The 17277-nt window shown below is 45.1% G+C and overlaps 1 protein-coding gene across 2 annotated transcripts in view; it reads left to right on the top strand.

Moving 5' to 3' along the window:
* SLCO2B1 (solute carrier organic anion transporter family member 2B1) overlaps positions 1–17277 on the top strand; it is a 100156-nt gene that overhangs the window by 24350 nt on the left and 58529 nt on the right. For both annotated transcript variants that reach the window (XM_065596365.1, XM_065596369.1), the window contains 4 exons: positions 12435–12572; positions 12705–12867; positions 15151–15372; positions 16452–16550. In XM_065596365.1, coding sequence (XP_065452437.1) covers positions 12435–12572; positions 12705–12867; positions 15151–15372; positions 16452–16550 — 622 coding nt within the window. The remainder of the gene's footprint in view (positions 1–12434; positions 12573–12704; positions 12868–15150; positions 15373–16451; positions 16551–17277) is intronic.

Genomic DNA, 17277 nt, shown 5'->3' with positions numbered 1-17277 from the left:
CCAGGCTGGAGACGCCGGGGGGGGCAGACTGGGCCGCGCCTCCTCCCCCCACTCCCCTCTTACATGCTTCAGGCTTCCCGCGAATCAAATGTTCGCGGGAAGCAGGGGAGGGGGCGGAGTTGGGGCGGGGACTTTGGGGAAGGGGCGGAGTTGGGGCGGGGGCATGGGCGGGGCTGGGGGCAGGGGCGGGGCCCCGTGGAGTGTCCTCCTTTTGGAGGTTCAAAATATGGTAACCCTACCCAATTGTGGAGGGTCAACCCTGCCTGTGTTCTGCTGGCAAGTGTTGTGAGACCCAGACTGGTATGGGGATGGGCAGGAGAGGGCGCTAGGGGTCTGTTAGTAGCCACTTGCTAAAAATTCTGCCATTATATTGAAGAGTTGGTTGGGGTGATTTCCCTGCCTCTGATAGAGCCCGGCCAGCTCTGAATACAACTGAATCTCCCTCCAAGAGATGAGTGATACTTTTCAGAAGTATTTTTTTTCTGAGCTGCAGGTAACAGTTTTCCCTCTGTTATGCACCAGATTGCACCAGGTATCATGTATCTTCAAAAATATCTTGGGGAAGGAGACTCTCTTCTACAAGCACTGTCCCCCACTCCCCCATGACAGTTCAGATTACACAAGCGACCCCCCAGGCTATGCTAGCAGCATGCTGTGCATATTTATTTAGGAACAAGCTAAAGACACTCCTTGCACAATGCCCTTAGAACAAGTTTGTTTGTGCAGTGGTTTGGCTTTGGTTATGGTTATGAACCAGCGGTTTTGCTTCAGGGGGGAAACAAATGATTCCTCAGACAATCTCATCCCTTCCTTTCTGAAAACACCTAAAAGTCCAGGCTTTTATCACCGGCTAAGGAAGAAAATATCTGTGGGAGCCTGTTGTTAAAATAGCAGCAGCATATTCCTGAACAGACAGGAAGCAGTGTGAGATCAACTTTCCTATGGCACAAAGTCTAATAGCTGGCATGTGTCTTTTCTGAGCATTCATTAAAAAGGATGCTAGGACAGTGTAACTAGTAAGAAGTTTTTCAGCTCCCTGAGAGTAAGGACTTCTTTTCCATGCTCTACAACTTACTGGCTGCCTGGCTTTGGGCAAGTTGCTCCATCTTATTCCGTGTCTCCATTTCCCCCATGTGTAGAATGGGGATAGTAATACCTGCCTCCCTGAGGCAATGTCAGGCTTATTGGATCTCTGTTTATAAAGGGCTTTGAGATCATTGGATGCAAGGCTCTGTATAAATACACATAATTATATTATTATAACATTCCCGATCTCATGTAGGTGCCATGCAGAATTTTGACAGCCATTCAAATGGTTAATGTTGCGAAATATCATGTGGATAAAATGCATATGCACCAGTGATTCTCCCACACATGCTCTGGGTTACATAGATCACAAATGTGGGTCGGGAATATCATGTATTTTGGTCAATGGTATATCGACAGGGACCTGGTGGAGAGATTCTCCTTCCTGCCCAGAGCAGGGATCATCAGTTAGGATCAAATGGGTGTAACATACATGATCTAATAGTAGCTATTGCAGAGAAGCTGGCACTGGTGAGCCTTGGTCCTTTCAGTCGTCTATGAAAAACTACACTTTGAATCATAGAGTCATAGATTAGGGTTGGAAGAGACCTCAGAAGGTCATCTAGTCCAACCCCCTGCTCAAAGCAGGACCAGCCCCAACTAAATCATCCCAGCCAGGGCTTTGTCAAGCTGGGCCTTAAAAACCTCTAAGGAAGGAGATTCCACCATCTCCCTAGGGAACCCATGCCAGTGCTTCACCATCCTCCTAGTGAAATAGTGTTTCCTAATATCCAACCTAAACCTCCCCCACTGCAACTTGAGACCATTGCTTCTTGTTCTGTCATCTGCCACCACTGAGAACAGCCGAGCTCCATCCTCTTTGGAACCCCCCCTTCAGGTAGTTGAAGGCTGTTATCAAACCCGCCCTCACTCTTCTCTTCTGCAGACTAAATAACCCCAGTTCCCTCAGCCTCTCCTCGTAAGTCATGTGCCCCAGCCCCCTAAACCCTTCTGTAGTGGGGGGACCAAAACTGGATGCAATACTCCAGGTGAGGCCTCACCAGTGCTGAATAGAGTGGAAAAATCACTTCCCTTGATCTGCTGGCAATGTTCCTACTAATGGAGCCCAATATGCCGTTGGCCTTCTTGGCAACGAGGGCACACTGCTGACTCATATCCAGCTTCTCGTCCACTGTAATCCCCAGGTCCTTTTCTGCAGAACTTCTGCTTAGCCAGTCGGTCCCCAGTCAGTAGCTGTGCATGGGATTCTTCTACTTATAGAAACAACGAGGAGTCTGGGGGCACCTTAAAGACTAACCGATTTATTTATTTATATATATTTTTTACACGTATAGAGTCATGCACTATCCAGGCAAATAGGACCTGGGTTTTCTAACCATGTTGGCAATGCCGGTAAGAGTCCCACATCCTCTTCCCCCAGGGAAATGGAAGAAAGTATAATGGTAATACAATAACCCAATAATATACTACAATCCAGACCAGGGATGGGCAAACCTTTTGGCCCAAGGGCCACATCTCGGAATAGAAATTGTATGGCGGGCCATGAATGCTCACAACATTGGGGTTGGGGTGCAGGAGGGGGTGAGGGCTCGAATTGGGGGTACAGGCTCCTGGGTGGGGCCAGAAATGAGGAGTTCAGGGATTGGGTGGGGGCTCTGGGCTGGGGCAGAGGAGTGGGTTGCGGGGAGGGGGTGAGGGCTCCGGCTGCAGGTGCAGGTTCTGGGGTGGGGCTGGAGAGGAGGGGTTTGGGGCGCAGGGGGTTTGGGGATGAGGGCTAGGGCAGGGGGTTCAGGCATGGGGAGAGGCTCAGGGGTGCAGGCTCTGGGTGGCACTTACCTCAAGTGGCTCCTGGAAGAAGCTGCATGTCCCTTCTCCGGCTCCTAAACGGAGGCACAGCCAGGCAGCTCTGCACGATGCCCCATCCGCAGGCACCGCCCCTGCAGCTTCCATTGGCATGCCGGAGGGGGCCATTGGAGCGGGGCCATAGGAGCACGTATGAGCCAGAGGGGAGCCATGCCGCAGCTTCCAGGAGCCGTGTGGAGCAGCCCCCGACCCTGCACCCCAGCTGGAGCACTGGAGGGAGGCCAGGCAGCTGCTTCCAGGAGCCACGGGAGCGGCCCCTGACCCTACTCCCTAGCTAGAGCACTGGAGCGGGCGATCGAGGGCCAGCTTAAAATGGCTGGTGGGCCGGATCGGCCCACAGGCTGTAGTTTGCCCACCCCGACCTAGATGGAGCTACTATTAGTTGGGTGCATAACTGGTTGGAAAACCGTTCCCACAGAGTAGTTATCAGTGGTCACAGTCAAGCAGGAACATGACCTATGAGGGAAGATTGAAGAAATTGGATTTGTTTAGTCTGGAGAAGAGAAGACAGAGAGAGGACATGATAACAGTTTTCAAATACATAAAAGGTTGTTACAAGAAGGAGGGGGGAACATTTTTCTTCTTAACCTCTGAGGATAGGACAAGAAGCAATGGGCTTAAATTGCAGCATGGGTGGTATAGGTTAGACATTAGGAAAAACTTCCTATCTGTCAGGGTAGTTAAACGCTGGAATAAATTGCCTAGGGAGGTTGTGGAATCTCCATCATTGGAGATTTTTAAGAACAGGTTAGACAAACACCTGTCAGGTATGGTCTATATAATACTTAGTCCTATCATGAGTGCAGGGGACTGAACTAGATGACCTCTCGAGGTCCCTTCCAGTCATACAATTCTATGATTCTATGTTTATTGCAGTGGCAAGGAATCCTTAGCTCACAAAAGGCTGGAAATTATTTCTGCCGATTTATTTCTTCCTTCTGGAGACAAGGCACTATTCTTGATAAAACTGTTACTTTTTTACAGGCATTTGAGTATTGATCTTGGGCAATTCAGAAAACTTGACAGGAGTGTCAAGTGAAAGATTTGATTTGGCTTCATCAGCCAAAGCACAGGCAAAGCCACTGGTACTTAATATACATATGTGGCACATCACATGTCTGAGAGCAAAAATTTATATAAGGCAAAACCTAAGGTCACTTTTAGCAGCAGGAAGAGGATTATGGAAGCAAGTGGCTGGACTTGTCTCTCTGGCTTGTTCTCCATACTGTAGGTGAACACATCTTGATCTAAATTGAAGCTTTCCTTGGCTTGTCCTCTATATTAGATACAAAAGAAGTTGCACTCTGCAGAATAATGAACTGAGGTGGTCATTGGGAGAAGCTGCAATTAAACAAGCACTGGAAGCCTTAGTTTTCACTGAAAACAATCCTAACCCAGAATATCATAACCCAGCAATACACAGACAATCCAGGAAGTTTTTGGAGAGTGCTGGGGACAACTTCCTCGTACAAGTGCTGGAGGAACCAACTAGGGACCCTGCTCCTCTTGACCTGCTGCTTACAAACAGGGAAGAATTGGTAGGGGAAGTAGAAGTGGGTGGCAACCTAGGCAGCAGTGACCATGAGATGGTTGAGTTCAGGATCCTGACAAAAGGAAGAAAGGAGAGTAGCAAAATATGGACCCTGGACTTCAGAAAAGCTGACTTAGACTCCCTTAGGGAACTGATGTGAAGGATCCCCTGGGAGATGGGGATCCCCTACAATGGGGGGGAGGGATAGCTCAGTGGTTTGAGCATTGGCCTGTTAAACCCAGGGTTATGAGTTCAATGCTTGAGGGGGCCATTTAGGGATCTGGTGTACTTGTTCCTGCTGGTGAAGGCTGGACATAATGACCTTTCAAGGTCCCTTCCAGCTCTCTGAGATAGGTATATCTCCATAAACATCCATTCTCATGTCCAGAAAGAATAGCAAATATGGCAGGCGACCAGCTTGGCTTAACAGCAAAATCTTCAATAAGCTTAAACTCAAAAAGAAAGCTTACAAGAAGTGGAAATTTGGACAGATGACTGGGGAGGAGTATAAAAATATTGCTAGAGCATGCAGGGGTGTAATCAGGAAGGCCAAGGCACAATTGGAGTTGCAGCTAGCAAGGGCTGTGAAAGGTACCAAGAAGGGTTTCTTCATGTATGTTAGCAACAAGAAGATCAGGGAAAGAGTGGGACCCTTACTGAATGGGGCAGGCAACATAGTGACAGATGACGTGGAAAAAGCTGAAGTACTCAATGCTTTTTTTGTCTCAGTCTTCACAGACAAGGTCAGCTCCCAGACTGTTGCACTGGGCAACACAGTATGGGGAGGAGGTGAGCAGCCTTCAGTGCTGAAAGAACCAGTTAAGGACTATTTAGAAAAGCTGGACATGCACAAATCCATAGGCCCAGATTTAATGCATCCAAGAGTGCTGAGGGAGTTGGCTGATGTGATTGCAGAGCCATTGGCCATTATCTTTGAAAACTTGTGGCGATCAGGGGAGGTCCCGTACGATTGGAAAAAGGCAAATATAGTGCCCATATTTAAAAAAGGGAAGAAAGAGAACCTGGGGAACTACAGACCGGTCAGCCTCACTTCAGTCCCCAGCAAAATCATGGAGCAGGTCCTCAAGAAATCCATTTTGAAGCACTTGGAGGAGAGGAAGTTGATCAGGAACAGTAAACATGGATTCACCAAGAGCAAGTCATGCCTGACCAACCCGATTGCCTTCTATGATGAGCTAACTGACTCTGTGGATATGGGGAAAGCGGTGGATTTGATATGTCTTGACTTTAGCCAAGGGTTTGATATGGTCTCCCACAGTATTCTAGCCAGCAAGTTAAAAAAGAGTGGATTAGATTAATGGACTATAAAATGGATAGAAAGCTGGCTAGATTGTCGGGCTCAACGGGCAGTGATCAACAGCTCGACGTCTAGTTGGCAGCCGGTATCTAGCGGAGTTCCCCAGGGATTGGTCCCGAGGCCGGTTTTGTTCAACATCTTTATTAATGATCTGGATGATGGGATGAATTGCACCCCATCAAGTTTGCAGATAACACTAAGCTGGGGGCAAAGGTAGATACACTGGAGGGTTGGGATAGGGTCCAGAGTGACCCAGACAAACTGGAGGATTGGGCCAAAAGAAATCTGATGAGGTTCAACAAGGACAAGTGCAGAGTCCTGCACTTAGGAAGGAAGAATCCCATGCACAACTACAGGCTGCAGACCGACTGTCTAAGCAGCAATTCTGCAGAATAGGACCTGGAGATTACAGTGAACGAGAAGCGGGATATGAGTCAGCATTGTCTCCTTGTTGCCAAGAAGGCCAACGGCATATTGGTCTGTATTAGTAGAAGCATTGCCCGCAGATCAAGGGAAGTGATTATGCCCCTCTATTCAGCACTGGTGAGGTCATATTTGGAGTATTGTGTCCAGTTTTGGTCCCCCCACTACAGAAGGGATGTGGACAAATTGGAGAGAGTCCAGCAGAGGGCAACAAAAATGATTAGGGGGCTGGGGCACATGACTTACGAGGAGAGGCTGAAGGAACTGGGGTTATTTAGTCTGCAGAAGAGAAGAGTGAGGGGGGATTTGATAGTAGCCTTCAACTACCTGAAGGAGGGTTCCAAAGAGGATGGAGCTAGGCTGTTCTAGTGGTGGCAGATGACAGTGTTTCCTAATATCCAACTTAGACCTCCCTCACTGCAACTTGAGATCATTGCTTCTTGTTCTATTTCACTAGGAGGGTGGTGAAGCACTGGAATGGGTTACCTAGGGAGGTGGTGGAATCTCCTTCCTTAGAGGTTTTTAAGGCCCAGCTTGACAAAGCCCTGGCTGGGATGATTTAGTTGAGGTTGGTCCTGCTTTGAGGAGAGGATTGGACTAGTTGATCTCCTGAGGTCTCTTCCAACCCTAATTTTCTATGATTCTAATATCACCTAATTTTGTCACATAGGGTAAATCAGGAGATGTGGGTTCTCTTCCCAGCTCCAACATTGACTTTCTGTTTAGCCTTGGGCAAGTCACATATCTCTCTAGGTCTCCTTGACTTCCCAAAGAGGATAATAATGCTTCCCTATCTTATAGGGGTGATATGAAGTTGAATTCCTTAATGTTTGTAGAGTGCTTGGAGATCCTTTGATGCAAAGTGCAGTAATAGTGCATGCCATCGATTTTGCTCAGATAAGCAGCTCCACACCTGGATACATCTCCATGGGGCTGTAATGAGTGAAAAATGTTTGCCGGCTGTTTATTCCCAGGGAATGAGCAGGTAGAAAGAATTTCCCCATTTGTCCTGGATCATGACCACTCTCCGCCTGTGGCTGCAACAATAAACTACCAGACTGGAATGTCTTGCTTATGCTAAATGGACTCTACATCATCCTCTTTTTCCTTGGAGCTGCAGGAGAAGGCTAGAGATTCTATTCTAGGTAGGTTCTTATACCACTCAGTTCACCGTAGTACTTGAGCATCTTCCACCAGTGTGCACTAGGTGATGTGACTGACTAACATCTGTCATGGGTGGTTAATTCTCTCTCTCAACCAGTCCCTCCGTGAGAATCACGTGTACAGTGCTCTGCTTTGTTCGGGTTTTTTAAAATGTCTACACACGAGATGGAAAAGCCCTAAGGCCATCTTGTCTGTTTCCCTGTCCCAGGGCCCCTATCACAGAATCTAAGAATTTAAAAATCTCTTTTTCTTCCTTCTCAGAAAGAGTCCAGATGCTGGTCCAGCTCCCTATGGGCACATTGCACCTCCCTGTGCCAGCCTGATCTAGTGTGTTCCAGGGAATGGCAGAATCCTTCATCTAATGGAGGGCAGGCAGCTATTTCTGCTGGGGGTGGGCAGCTTTAATCTCCATAGGGTGCCATAGGAGCATTAAATCATCATATCCCCTGACTGTGCCCCTCCCTCATAAGCACTGCCATACTGGGAGCTGCACTGGCCTGCTGGGGGTCCCTAATTTAAGGAAGATTGTGGCTTTCTTGTGCTGCTGTAATCCTCCAATGAACTTTCTGCTGCCAAGGATCCTGCCCCCAAAGGCCATTGCAATGGACTGGGGCCCAATGTCTTCAGATCTTGGAATTGTTCTTCCAGTAAATCCCTGCAAATTATTATTCATTTTTGTTGTTTTTTCCCTGATTTCCTTTTGTTTGTTGACCTATTTCTGGTTTTAAGTTGACTGTGACTCAATGTGTTACTGGTAGAGAGGAACTATCAGCTTCCTGCTCTGCACTATGTCTTACTAAAAGAAACACACACCACAGTATACAAATAATACAATACATAATTTCCTGCTGGAGAGAGGAAAAGAGAACAAAGAACCACAAATGACAGCTGCTAGTCACGTTGCTCAGTGCACTTCTGGAAGGCACCCAGCTAACATGGTGATGAGGGCTGTATAAGAACCTGGACAGAATGTATATAAACAGATGTTGAGCTCTGAGACACATAGAAACAATGAGATCCGTGTTCTGATTCAGATGTTTGGTCTGGATTAATGCAAATTAGTAAATCACAATTTACTGAACTAAAAGAAAACACACTTAGAAATGTGGGGCTTATGGCACTTGAAGGCATCAATTTAAAATACCTGAAAACTGTTGTAATCCCATAGGAAATGTCATTTTGGGTCCAAAAAACTAGTAGCGCCTTCAAAATCTATTGCTGTGTCACTACGAAATTTTAAAACAAAACAAACAAACAAACAAAAAAGCTTCTGCTTTGGTAGAACCTACAATATATGCTGATCTGTTACCCAGTGATAAGGGAAGAAACCCAAGAGGTGGCAAGTGGAAATGCTTTGTTAATTTCAAACTCCAAGGATACCGGAGCATTGTGATCTATGTCTGACAAATGGGTATGGGTGAGATTGACAATACAATTTCTCTCGCTGTCAATCTTCTACGAAGGTATTACAAATGAAAGAGAACAGGAAGATATTTCAATGCAATAATTTCTGGCCTGATAGTGCACTGAGAGAGAGAGAGAGAGAGAGAGAGAGAGAGATTTGGAGGTATAATGGCCAAATGTGCTAATCTTTTCTCTCTACAAGTGGAAGGGGAGTTACCTCATAGTTAGAACAATGGGATCTGGGCAGCTGGACTTCTAGATTCTCTTCTCACCACTGACTCATTGCACGGCCAATAAAATTGGTACAATATACTTACATTCAGGTGCTGTGAAGCTTATCGGTGTTTCAGAAGTGCTTTGAGACTGTTGGAGGAGATGTGCTATAGAAGGGACAGTTTAATTTTTCAAATTCTGGCTTAGATCACAGGTCAGTCAAGTTTGGAGTTATCATCTTTAGTCTGAGATGGCATCACCATACGATACATCCTCATTTGATAGTCCCTGCCCCAGAGGGGACGAATGTAGCATGGGACGTTTCAACACATCGGTTCAGAAATTGTAGAGGTGCTGCAAGCCATGTGTACAGGAGACCCATATATTGCCAGCTGGCGTTATGCCTGGCTCTAGCTATTGCTATCTGCCCTTCCTTTTATCTCCGTATGTGCAGTATCTTTTCTATCAGAAACTCTCCTGCAGGAAAATGACCTCTTAATCAGACCGAGTGTTGTCTGAAACTTCAGCTTGTCCAGAGTGACCTAACACAGAAGGTGCTTAAGGGAGCGGTCTATGCTGCAGTACAAAGAGCAGGGCTGATGCATGGAAATTTGAGAGCTCTTCTGCTGCACAGCAAATCATTAAAGTAACCTCAATGGTAGGAAGAAGGATTTTTTTTTACAAAATTCAAAACTATCATAGATATGCACCGACATAAAGAGCCGGGGGCAGACTGTCCCCTCCATTCCATTGAAAGGAGGATCAGTCTGATGGAACAAGATGAGGAGATACAGGAGGGAGGATGCCACATCTGAAGCCTTGTTCTTCCCTCCCCTTGACCTCATGGAAGCAACTTTCTGGGGGCACCATGAGGAACAGTCTCTGCAGGTTGGGAGAGGGAAGGCCACTATCCATGCTATTGTTCTTGAGGAAACCTGTAGGGAATCAGTGAGTACGATCCTGCTGGCCAATTAATGAAGGAAGAGAGAGAGAGAGAGAGAGTACATAATCTCTGCCTTTTTGGAGACACTTTATATATGTACAATAGGTAGCTAGAGAATCAACCAGTTTCCCAAGTACAGATGACCCTACGCATTTCCAAATGTAAAGATGTTTCCTCTCTCTCCCCACCCCCGTTATCACTGGGTTAATATTGTTGTAAATAGTTCTTTGCCTTTCCAAAGGTGAAGAGCTTCTTTCTAGAACATACAAGCCAAAGAACCTGATGTCATGATCCAGCAAATAAATATAAAACCCCTATCACACTGCATGGTGAAATGCAGTAGAAAATGGTGCAACAAAAGACAAATAGGGGCCTATGATCTCTTCAACTGTCCTAAAGTCAACATCTCTTTTTCCTCTTTCATTCAAATAACAAAGGCACTGGTATGGTCTGAGGGATACAGCACAGGACTTAAAGGAGCTGGGTTCTGTTCCCAACTCTATCACCCATTTATTATAACTCCTTGGGCAAGTCATTGAATCTCTCTGTACATCAATTCCCTGATCTGTAAAATAGGGAGAATAATATGTGCCAGTATTTGATAACCTGGGATGAAAAGATTTATGGAAATACCAAGTATCACTGGGAAGTCGCTCAAGCGGAAGCTAAGGTAAACCCATACATGAAAATAGAAATAGCAGTAGTGTGGTCTGTTACACACAGTTGAGGATGTGACAAATCCTGGATTTGGACTGGATGGATGCACAAATCCACACTGATAGTGGAGGTTTTTTTGAATTGCTCCCATAATGTTCTGAAATGAACACAGGTAACAGATAGCCAGGGGTGGCTCTGTTCACTCTGCTGAGCCCTGGGATTAGATAGTCAGTCATCAAAAGCACTCAGGCTTTGGCTGGGGGAACCTCTATTTTGACTTTGTTTGGAACAAAATGATTGTTAAGAAATACAACGAAGCATGGGACATTTCCTCTGTATGTGACTCTAACCCAGCAAAAGCCAGGCAACTGGATGGTTCCGGTCATGGAAAGTAGAAATGGCTATGGAGCTGTCCATTTCTTGACCACCACGTCAAAGCCAGTGCAGGTTGATAGTGTCCCATATGAAATCAGTTGGATTTTCTAAGCCCAGTTTCTAGTGCACTGATGTCCCTAGTGCAGCTGGCAGAACTGGCACTCTTGTTGGCAGTTTCAGCAGAGAAGGATTTAAGGGACCTGGTGACTGAACTACTCTCTAGCCCCAGGGATAGTGCCACCAGGTCAGGATCAATGTCCAGTATCTGGAGGGCGGGAGAGAAGTGTGTACCTGCTCTGGGGATAAATTACTCCAGTCTCTGGAATCTCTCACCAGCAATGTCCACACTCAATAACGGCAGTGAAAACAACGAGGAGTCCTTGTGGCACCTTAGAGATTAACAAATGTATTTGGGCATGAGCTTTCATGGGCTAAAACCCACTTCATCAGATGCATGGAGTGAAAAATACAGTAGGCAGAATATATATTATAGCACATGAAAAGATGGGAGTTGCCTTACCAAGTGAGGGGTCAGGTGGACAAGCTCTTGATGGTGTGGCTGATGTGGTTAGGTCCTCAGCCACACCATCAGGGGCTCATTCACCTGCACATCTACCAATGTGATATATGCCATCATGTGCCAGCAATGCCCCTCTGCCAGGTACATTGGCCAAACCGCACAGTCTCTACACAAAAGAATAAACGGACACAAATCAGACATCAAGAATTGTAACATTCAAAAACCAGTAGGAGAACAAATCAACCTCCCTGGACACTCAATAACAGACTTAAAAGTGGCAATTCTTCAATAAAAAAACTTCAAAAACAGACTCCAACAAGAAACTGCAGAACTAGAATTAATTTTCAAAATGGACACCATCAAATTAGGCCTGAATAAAGACTGGGAGTGGATGGGTCACTACAAAAAGTAATTTTCCCTCTGCTGATACTCACACCTTCTTGTCAACTGTTGGAAATGGGCGACGTCCACCTTGATTGCATTGACCTCGTTAGCACTACAAAAGTAATTTTCCCTCCCTTGACATTCACCCCTCCTTGTCAACTGTTGAGAATAGGCCACTTCCACCTTAATTGAATTGGCCTTGTTAGCACTGAGCCCCCCACACTTGGTAAGGCAATTCCTTTCATGTGCTATAATATATATTTTGCTTACTGTATTTTTCACTCCATGCATCTGATCAAGTGGGTTTTAGCCCACGAAAGATTATGCCCAAATAAATTTGTTAATCTCTAGGGTGCCACAAGGACTCCTCTTTGTTTTTTGCTGATACAGACTAACACGGCTACCACTCTGAAATGAATAACAGTAGTGATATTTTAAAGTTGCTCCCACACGTTCAATGACCACCACACTTCTTATTTTTAAGGGATTGTTTTATTTAAATATAAGAAAGTTTGAAAAAAGAGTTTGTTTTTAGGTTACAACTTTCAATAGAAATAACCATACTGAGTGGATTATTTTTTTGTGTCTGCAGTTTTTTGTGCTCTGCCATGGGTTTCTCCAGCTGTCCCAGCTCCTGCTATCTGGCTATCTGAAAAGCTCAATTTCAACAATTGAGAAGCGGTTTGGCTTATCCAGTCAGACATCCGGATTGCTCGCTTCCTTCAATGAGGTAACCTCTACTGTATTTAAAATTCTCTCTTTTGATCTCCCACCCACACAACTCTCCTGTACTCTTGTCTGTCCTAAGGAGGACATTTACAAAGTGTTTCAGAGGCTTTTTCATCTCTGTCTCCTACTGCAGGTTGGGAACACATTGCTGATAGTCTTCGTAAGTTACTTTGGAAGCAGAGTGAACAGGCCCCGTTTCATTGGCTGCGGCGCTATTCTTGTATCCATAGCTGGGTTTCTCATGTCTCTTCCTCACTTTATAACCGGGCTCTACGAATATGACCAGTCCATTGCCAGTAGGTACTCTAAATGTATATACCTTTTGGGAACAGGTAAAGGGGGAAATCTTTTCTTGAGGTTTCATTAACTGCAAAGCATAAAAATGTGGAATATGACACCAAAGAAGCAGATATTGAACTTTTGTTTTTAGAAATTAAAATGTACTGGCCCCAAGAGGTAAACATTGACCAAGGTGAAGCCAAGAGAGGAATAACAAGAAAACAGCTCCTAAGCTGGAGTCAGAACAAATGAAAATGAGATCTAAAGCATTTACATTCTTAGATATGCTGCTGCTTCCACTTCTTGCTTCCCCTTTTGTTATGATTATTTAGGGCACCAAATGTACCCTAGGTCCCTACCCCAAAGAAATTACAATCAAGGGTCTAATCCTGCAAATCATTACTCACACAAGTTGTCCTTACACAAGTAGTCCCACTGAGTTCAGCCCAAATCAAGGAGAATACATATGTGAGCAAAGGTTTGCAGGACGGGGCTTTAAACTGTAGGTGAAGGAAGAGGATTGGATACAGCCAACAGCAGTGGTAGAACAGTGACCATAGGCACAAGTGCCCGGATTTTAAATCTTTCTTACTTTATTTGTGATTTCATTGATGCTTCCTTGGGGGGAGGACTAGTGTTTGCAGGCCTGATTGAAGAAGTAACTTTTAGGAAGGGGCGTGAAGGAGGAGATGGTAGGATATGGAGGACCAGGTCAGGGATGGGATTTACAGGCATAGGAGGCTTCATGGAAGAAGTGAGAAGATGAGAATGGAAGGAGAATACGCTGGTGGAGGTTAGTCATCCTGCTCCTTGACCTCAAGATCATAATCCCCAATCCCAGTAATAATAGAAATCCTACTATCAGACTCTACAAAATCCTTTAGAAACTTCTCTACAAGGCCTTTTCCCTGTTTCCTTGGGTCACTACACCAGTACAGACCAGCCAGAACACAGCTGGGGTCACAGACTAGGTCTGCATTGTACTTTCCCATTAATATTTCCTCAGTTACAGCCACCAAAGGAGGATTTACGAAGTGACTAATTCACAGCTTTAGCCAGGGAACAAGGGCTAACGAAAGTATGGAAACAAGTTCAGCCTATACTTCATGATAGGCCCTTGGATAGGGCAGCCGTTCCCTGGGTCAGATGACTGATCTGTCAAACACAGAGGAAAAATCCTGAATTCAGTGTTGTTTTGGGGACTCAACAAACATTCCAGAACTTTCAAAGGCGGCTGTTATGCTACACTTTTCAGTATTCCTTAATTATGTAGATAATTACTTTTGTGATAAATCTGTTATCTATTATTTCACAATTATTTATGATACCCAATTTTTTTTTCTCTCACATCTCCAGCTCCATTACACTGGTATCAATCCAGAGTAACTCCACCAAAGTCAGTGTAGACGAGAGCAGACTGCCTCTTTAGTTGGACTTGATTTTTATCCTTTTCGCATCCATCTACATTTTTAAGTGTGACCGTTATTGTACTTATCTACTGAGTAACCTTTGTTTAGTGCCATCGCTCTTTTATCATCATTATCTTTCACAGCTCAACAAATACATTTTTATTTGGTTTCTGATTGTCTTGCACAGTGTCCCCAATGTGGATGTTAAATTAAGGCCTCATGTTTATTTGATGTATATCTAGATGTATTTGCCATTGTTGTTAGGTAGGTTATTATTGACTAGATAAAGAGATGTTTAAAAAGAAACAACTATTGTACCAAATTCTTCCCTGTGTAACACTTGTGAAATTTCATTGGTCCACTGAGGCAGAAGTGGGTAACTGAAAGTAGAATTTAGCCCATCATTTGTTTAATTTGTAAACCATACATAGCTATAGAAATCACTAAATGCCAGATTTTCCCTGGCCCCAGCAGCTAGCACTGGGTTGAGGAAAAGCCAACAGTCAAGGACTATCTCAGCTCCTGCCTTTGGAGAAGTGTAGGGACTGCATGCTCTGTGTTGTATGCCAGGTGGCAGGGTGAAAGCGCTGTGCGGTGGCGCTGGGCTGGGGCACCAAGAAAGCAAGCTGCATGCCAGACCGCAATCACTGCTTGTGCTCTGGAGAGCATGGGGAGGAATTAATCCTCTGGAGGCACAGAGTGACTGGGATCCCCATGGGGCTGTGTGACTCCACAGACGGGGCTGTAGCTAAGTGCCACAACCTAACCCTCAGAGAGACAAACAGCAGCTCTGTATCTGACGCCATTTTACAGAGGATGTTTCATGTCTAAGGTTAGGTGTCCACCAATTTCGGCTTCGAGCACTTAGGGGTGTTGCATTTGCCTCCACAGGTGTGTTCAGCAATTCTACTGATCTCTGCCAACCTGCTATATCCACCAGAAACCTCAGTGACACAGACTGCACCCCACATGCCGTGAAAGAAAACCGCGAGGTCCTGCTGATCCTGTTTATTGGCCAGGCTTTGCTAGGGATTGGAGGAGTCCCCATCCAGCCCTTTGGGATCTCTTACATTGATGATTTTGCCAGTGAGAGAAACTCACCTCTCTATTTAGGTAAGACTAGAATTGAGTCCCACCATGGTAAGAAAGGAAAGCAGCTCTTATGCTGGGCTGGAGGGACCAGTTCCATGACAGGGTGTGACTGCTCTAGACCCTTAGACTACAAGAAATTTCAAGTGTTTTTAGTTTTGGCTGCTCCAGAGTTTAATTCCTATAAATGCCATAAACTCCTGAAACATATTTCACAAGGATTCAGTGTAACAAAGAATTGATTCTTATGTATGTTCATGCTTTTCATCAGTAGCTGTCATAAGAGGGTTTCCATGTAAAAGCTGAAGTAGATAAATTGAGGTAGCAAAAAAACATTTAAAAAAGAATGGCACAGTTTTTAATCTGAACAGTGCTAGTATATATCTTGAGTACATTTTTGAATGTAATGGAGGTTTTACACGAGGAGTAACTGAAGTCAGAGTTTGGCCCCTGATGTACTGCAGAAGTCACAAGGGGTTCAGAGAAGAGTGGCAAGTATGATTACCTAGAAAGGAGAAATGGTAAAAGAATATAAGATAATTTATGGTATAGAAGAGGTAGATAAAGGATTTTGCTTTTTTTTTTTTTGCTTAAAACAACAACAAGGGGATATTCAATTAAATCAAAAGGTGGGGAATTCAAAACTGATAAAAGGAAATACTTTTGCACATGACATGTAATTAGACTGTGGAACTCATTGCCACAGGAAGCCCACGGGGCCAAGACCTTAGCAAGATGGAAAGACAGATGGAACATTTATATGGATAACAAGAATAGTCGGAGGTATAATTAATGGTAACAACATTTTTGGAAGGAATATTAGAACTCATGCTTCAGGGTTTAAGCCAATCTCTAATTATTAGATACCAGGATGAGACCTAATATGGGGGTAAATTAACCCACACCTGTTACTACAGGGTTCTTACACCTTTCTCTGGTGCTGGTCCCAGTCAGAGACAGGATACTGGGCTGGATGGACTTTGGGTCTGACCTCATTTGGCAGTTCCTATTTTCCTGTGGTTTTGCATCTCATGTCCCCTGCATGCACTCCTCTCAAAGACAGCATTTTCCACTCGGCAGAAAGGTTCTGTTTCTTTTTGCAGGAATCCTGTTTGCTCTGACTATCATCGGACCTGGCGTGGCATTCATGTTAGGATCTGCCATTTTGCGCTTTTATGTGGACATTGACAAAGTTCCCCCAGGTGAGTTCATGTAGGTTCTGAGGGCCATTATCCATTTGTAATGCAGTGCGTGGGAGGGAGAACTTTCCTGTTACCATAGGCAATGTTATTTTGGATCTGCGAGCTAGCATCATGATGCCAAAGAAGTTTAAAAGATCTGAAGCGTACAGCGACGCTGCTGTTCATCTGCCATCAAGTGAAGCAAAGCCCGGCTTCCTTTAACTCTGCTGACACACTTGTAAATGCCTGAGTGCATTAACAGAGCTTCCTGTAATCATTCTGCTAGCGGCTTGCATGATTCCGGGGGTGGTAAACCAAGTACAGTAAATGCGGTGATGGAACTCTCCGGGTAATCAGATATGGCAAGTGGGTGCTTCCCTTCTAACTCAGAGTCACACACAGATGCCAGAGGTTAGATCAAGCATGGCTGCTTCAGAAACTTCATGCTTTCCTCATGCTTTCTCCTTCCTCAATCATGGGGATCACTCACACCGGTGCTGCAGCTCAGTTCCAATATTGCCAGCACAAGGAGAGTGAAGCCTATTTATCTGTCCTTACCGTGCTCACCAATGTATTAGCTGGGTGCCCACAAGGATTACACCTTATTCATTACGCTTCTCTCGACTGCTTCTGCGTAGCTAGTGGTGCATGGGAGCTGCACAGGTATGCACATTCCACCCACCACCAGCTCTCAGGGTGGGTGTGTAGGAGGAGAGTGAAAATGAAAGGGGAGGAAAGAAACACAAAA

Source organism: Chrysemys picta, chromosome 1, assembly GCF_011386835.1.
Source record: "Chrysemys picta bellii isolate R12L10 chromosome 1, ASM1138683v2, whole genome shotgun sequence".
Lineage (NCBI taxonomy): Eukaryota > Metazoa > Chordata > Testudines > Emydidae > Chrysemys > Chrysemys picta.
This window is presented reverse-complemented; position numbering and strand designations above follow the sequence as displayed.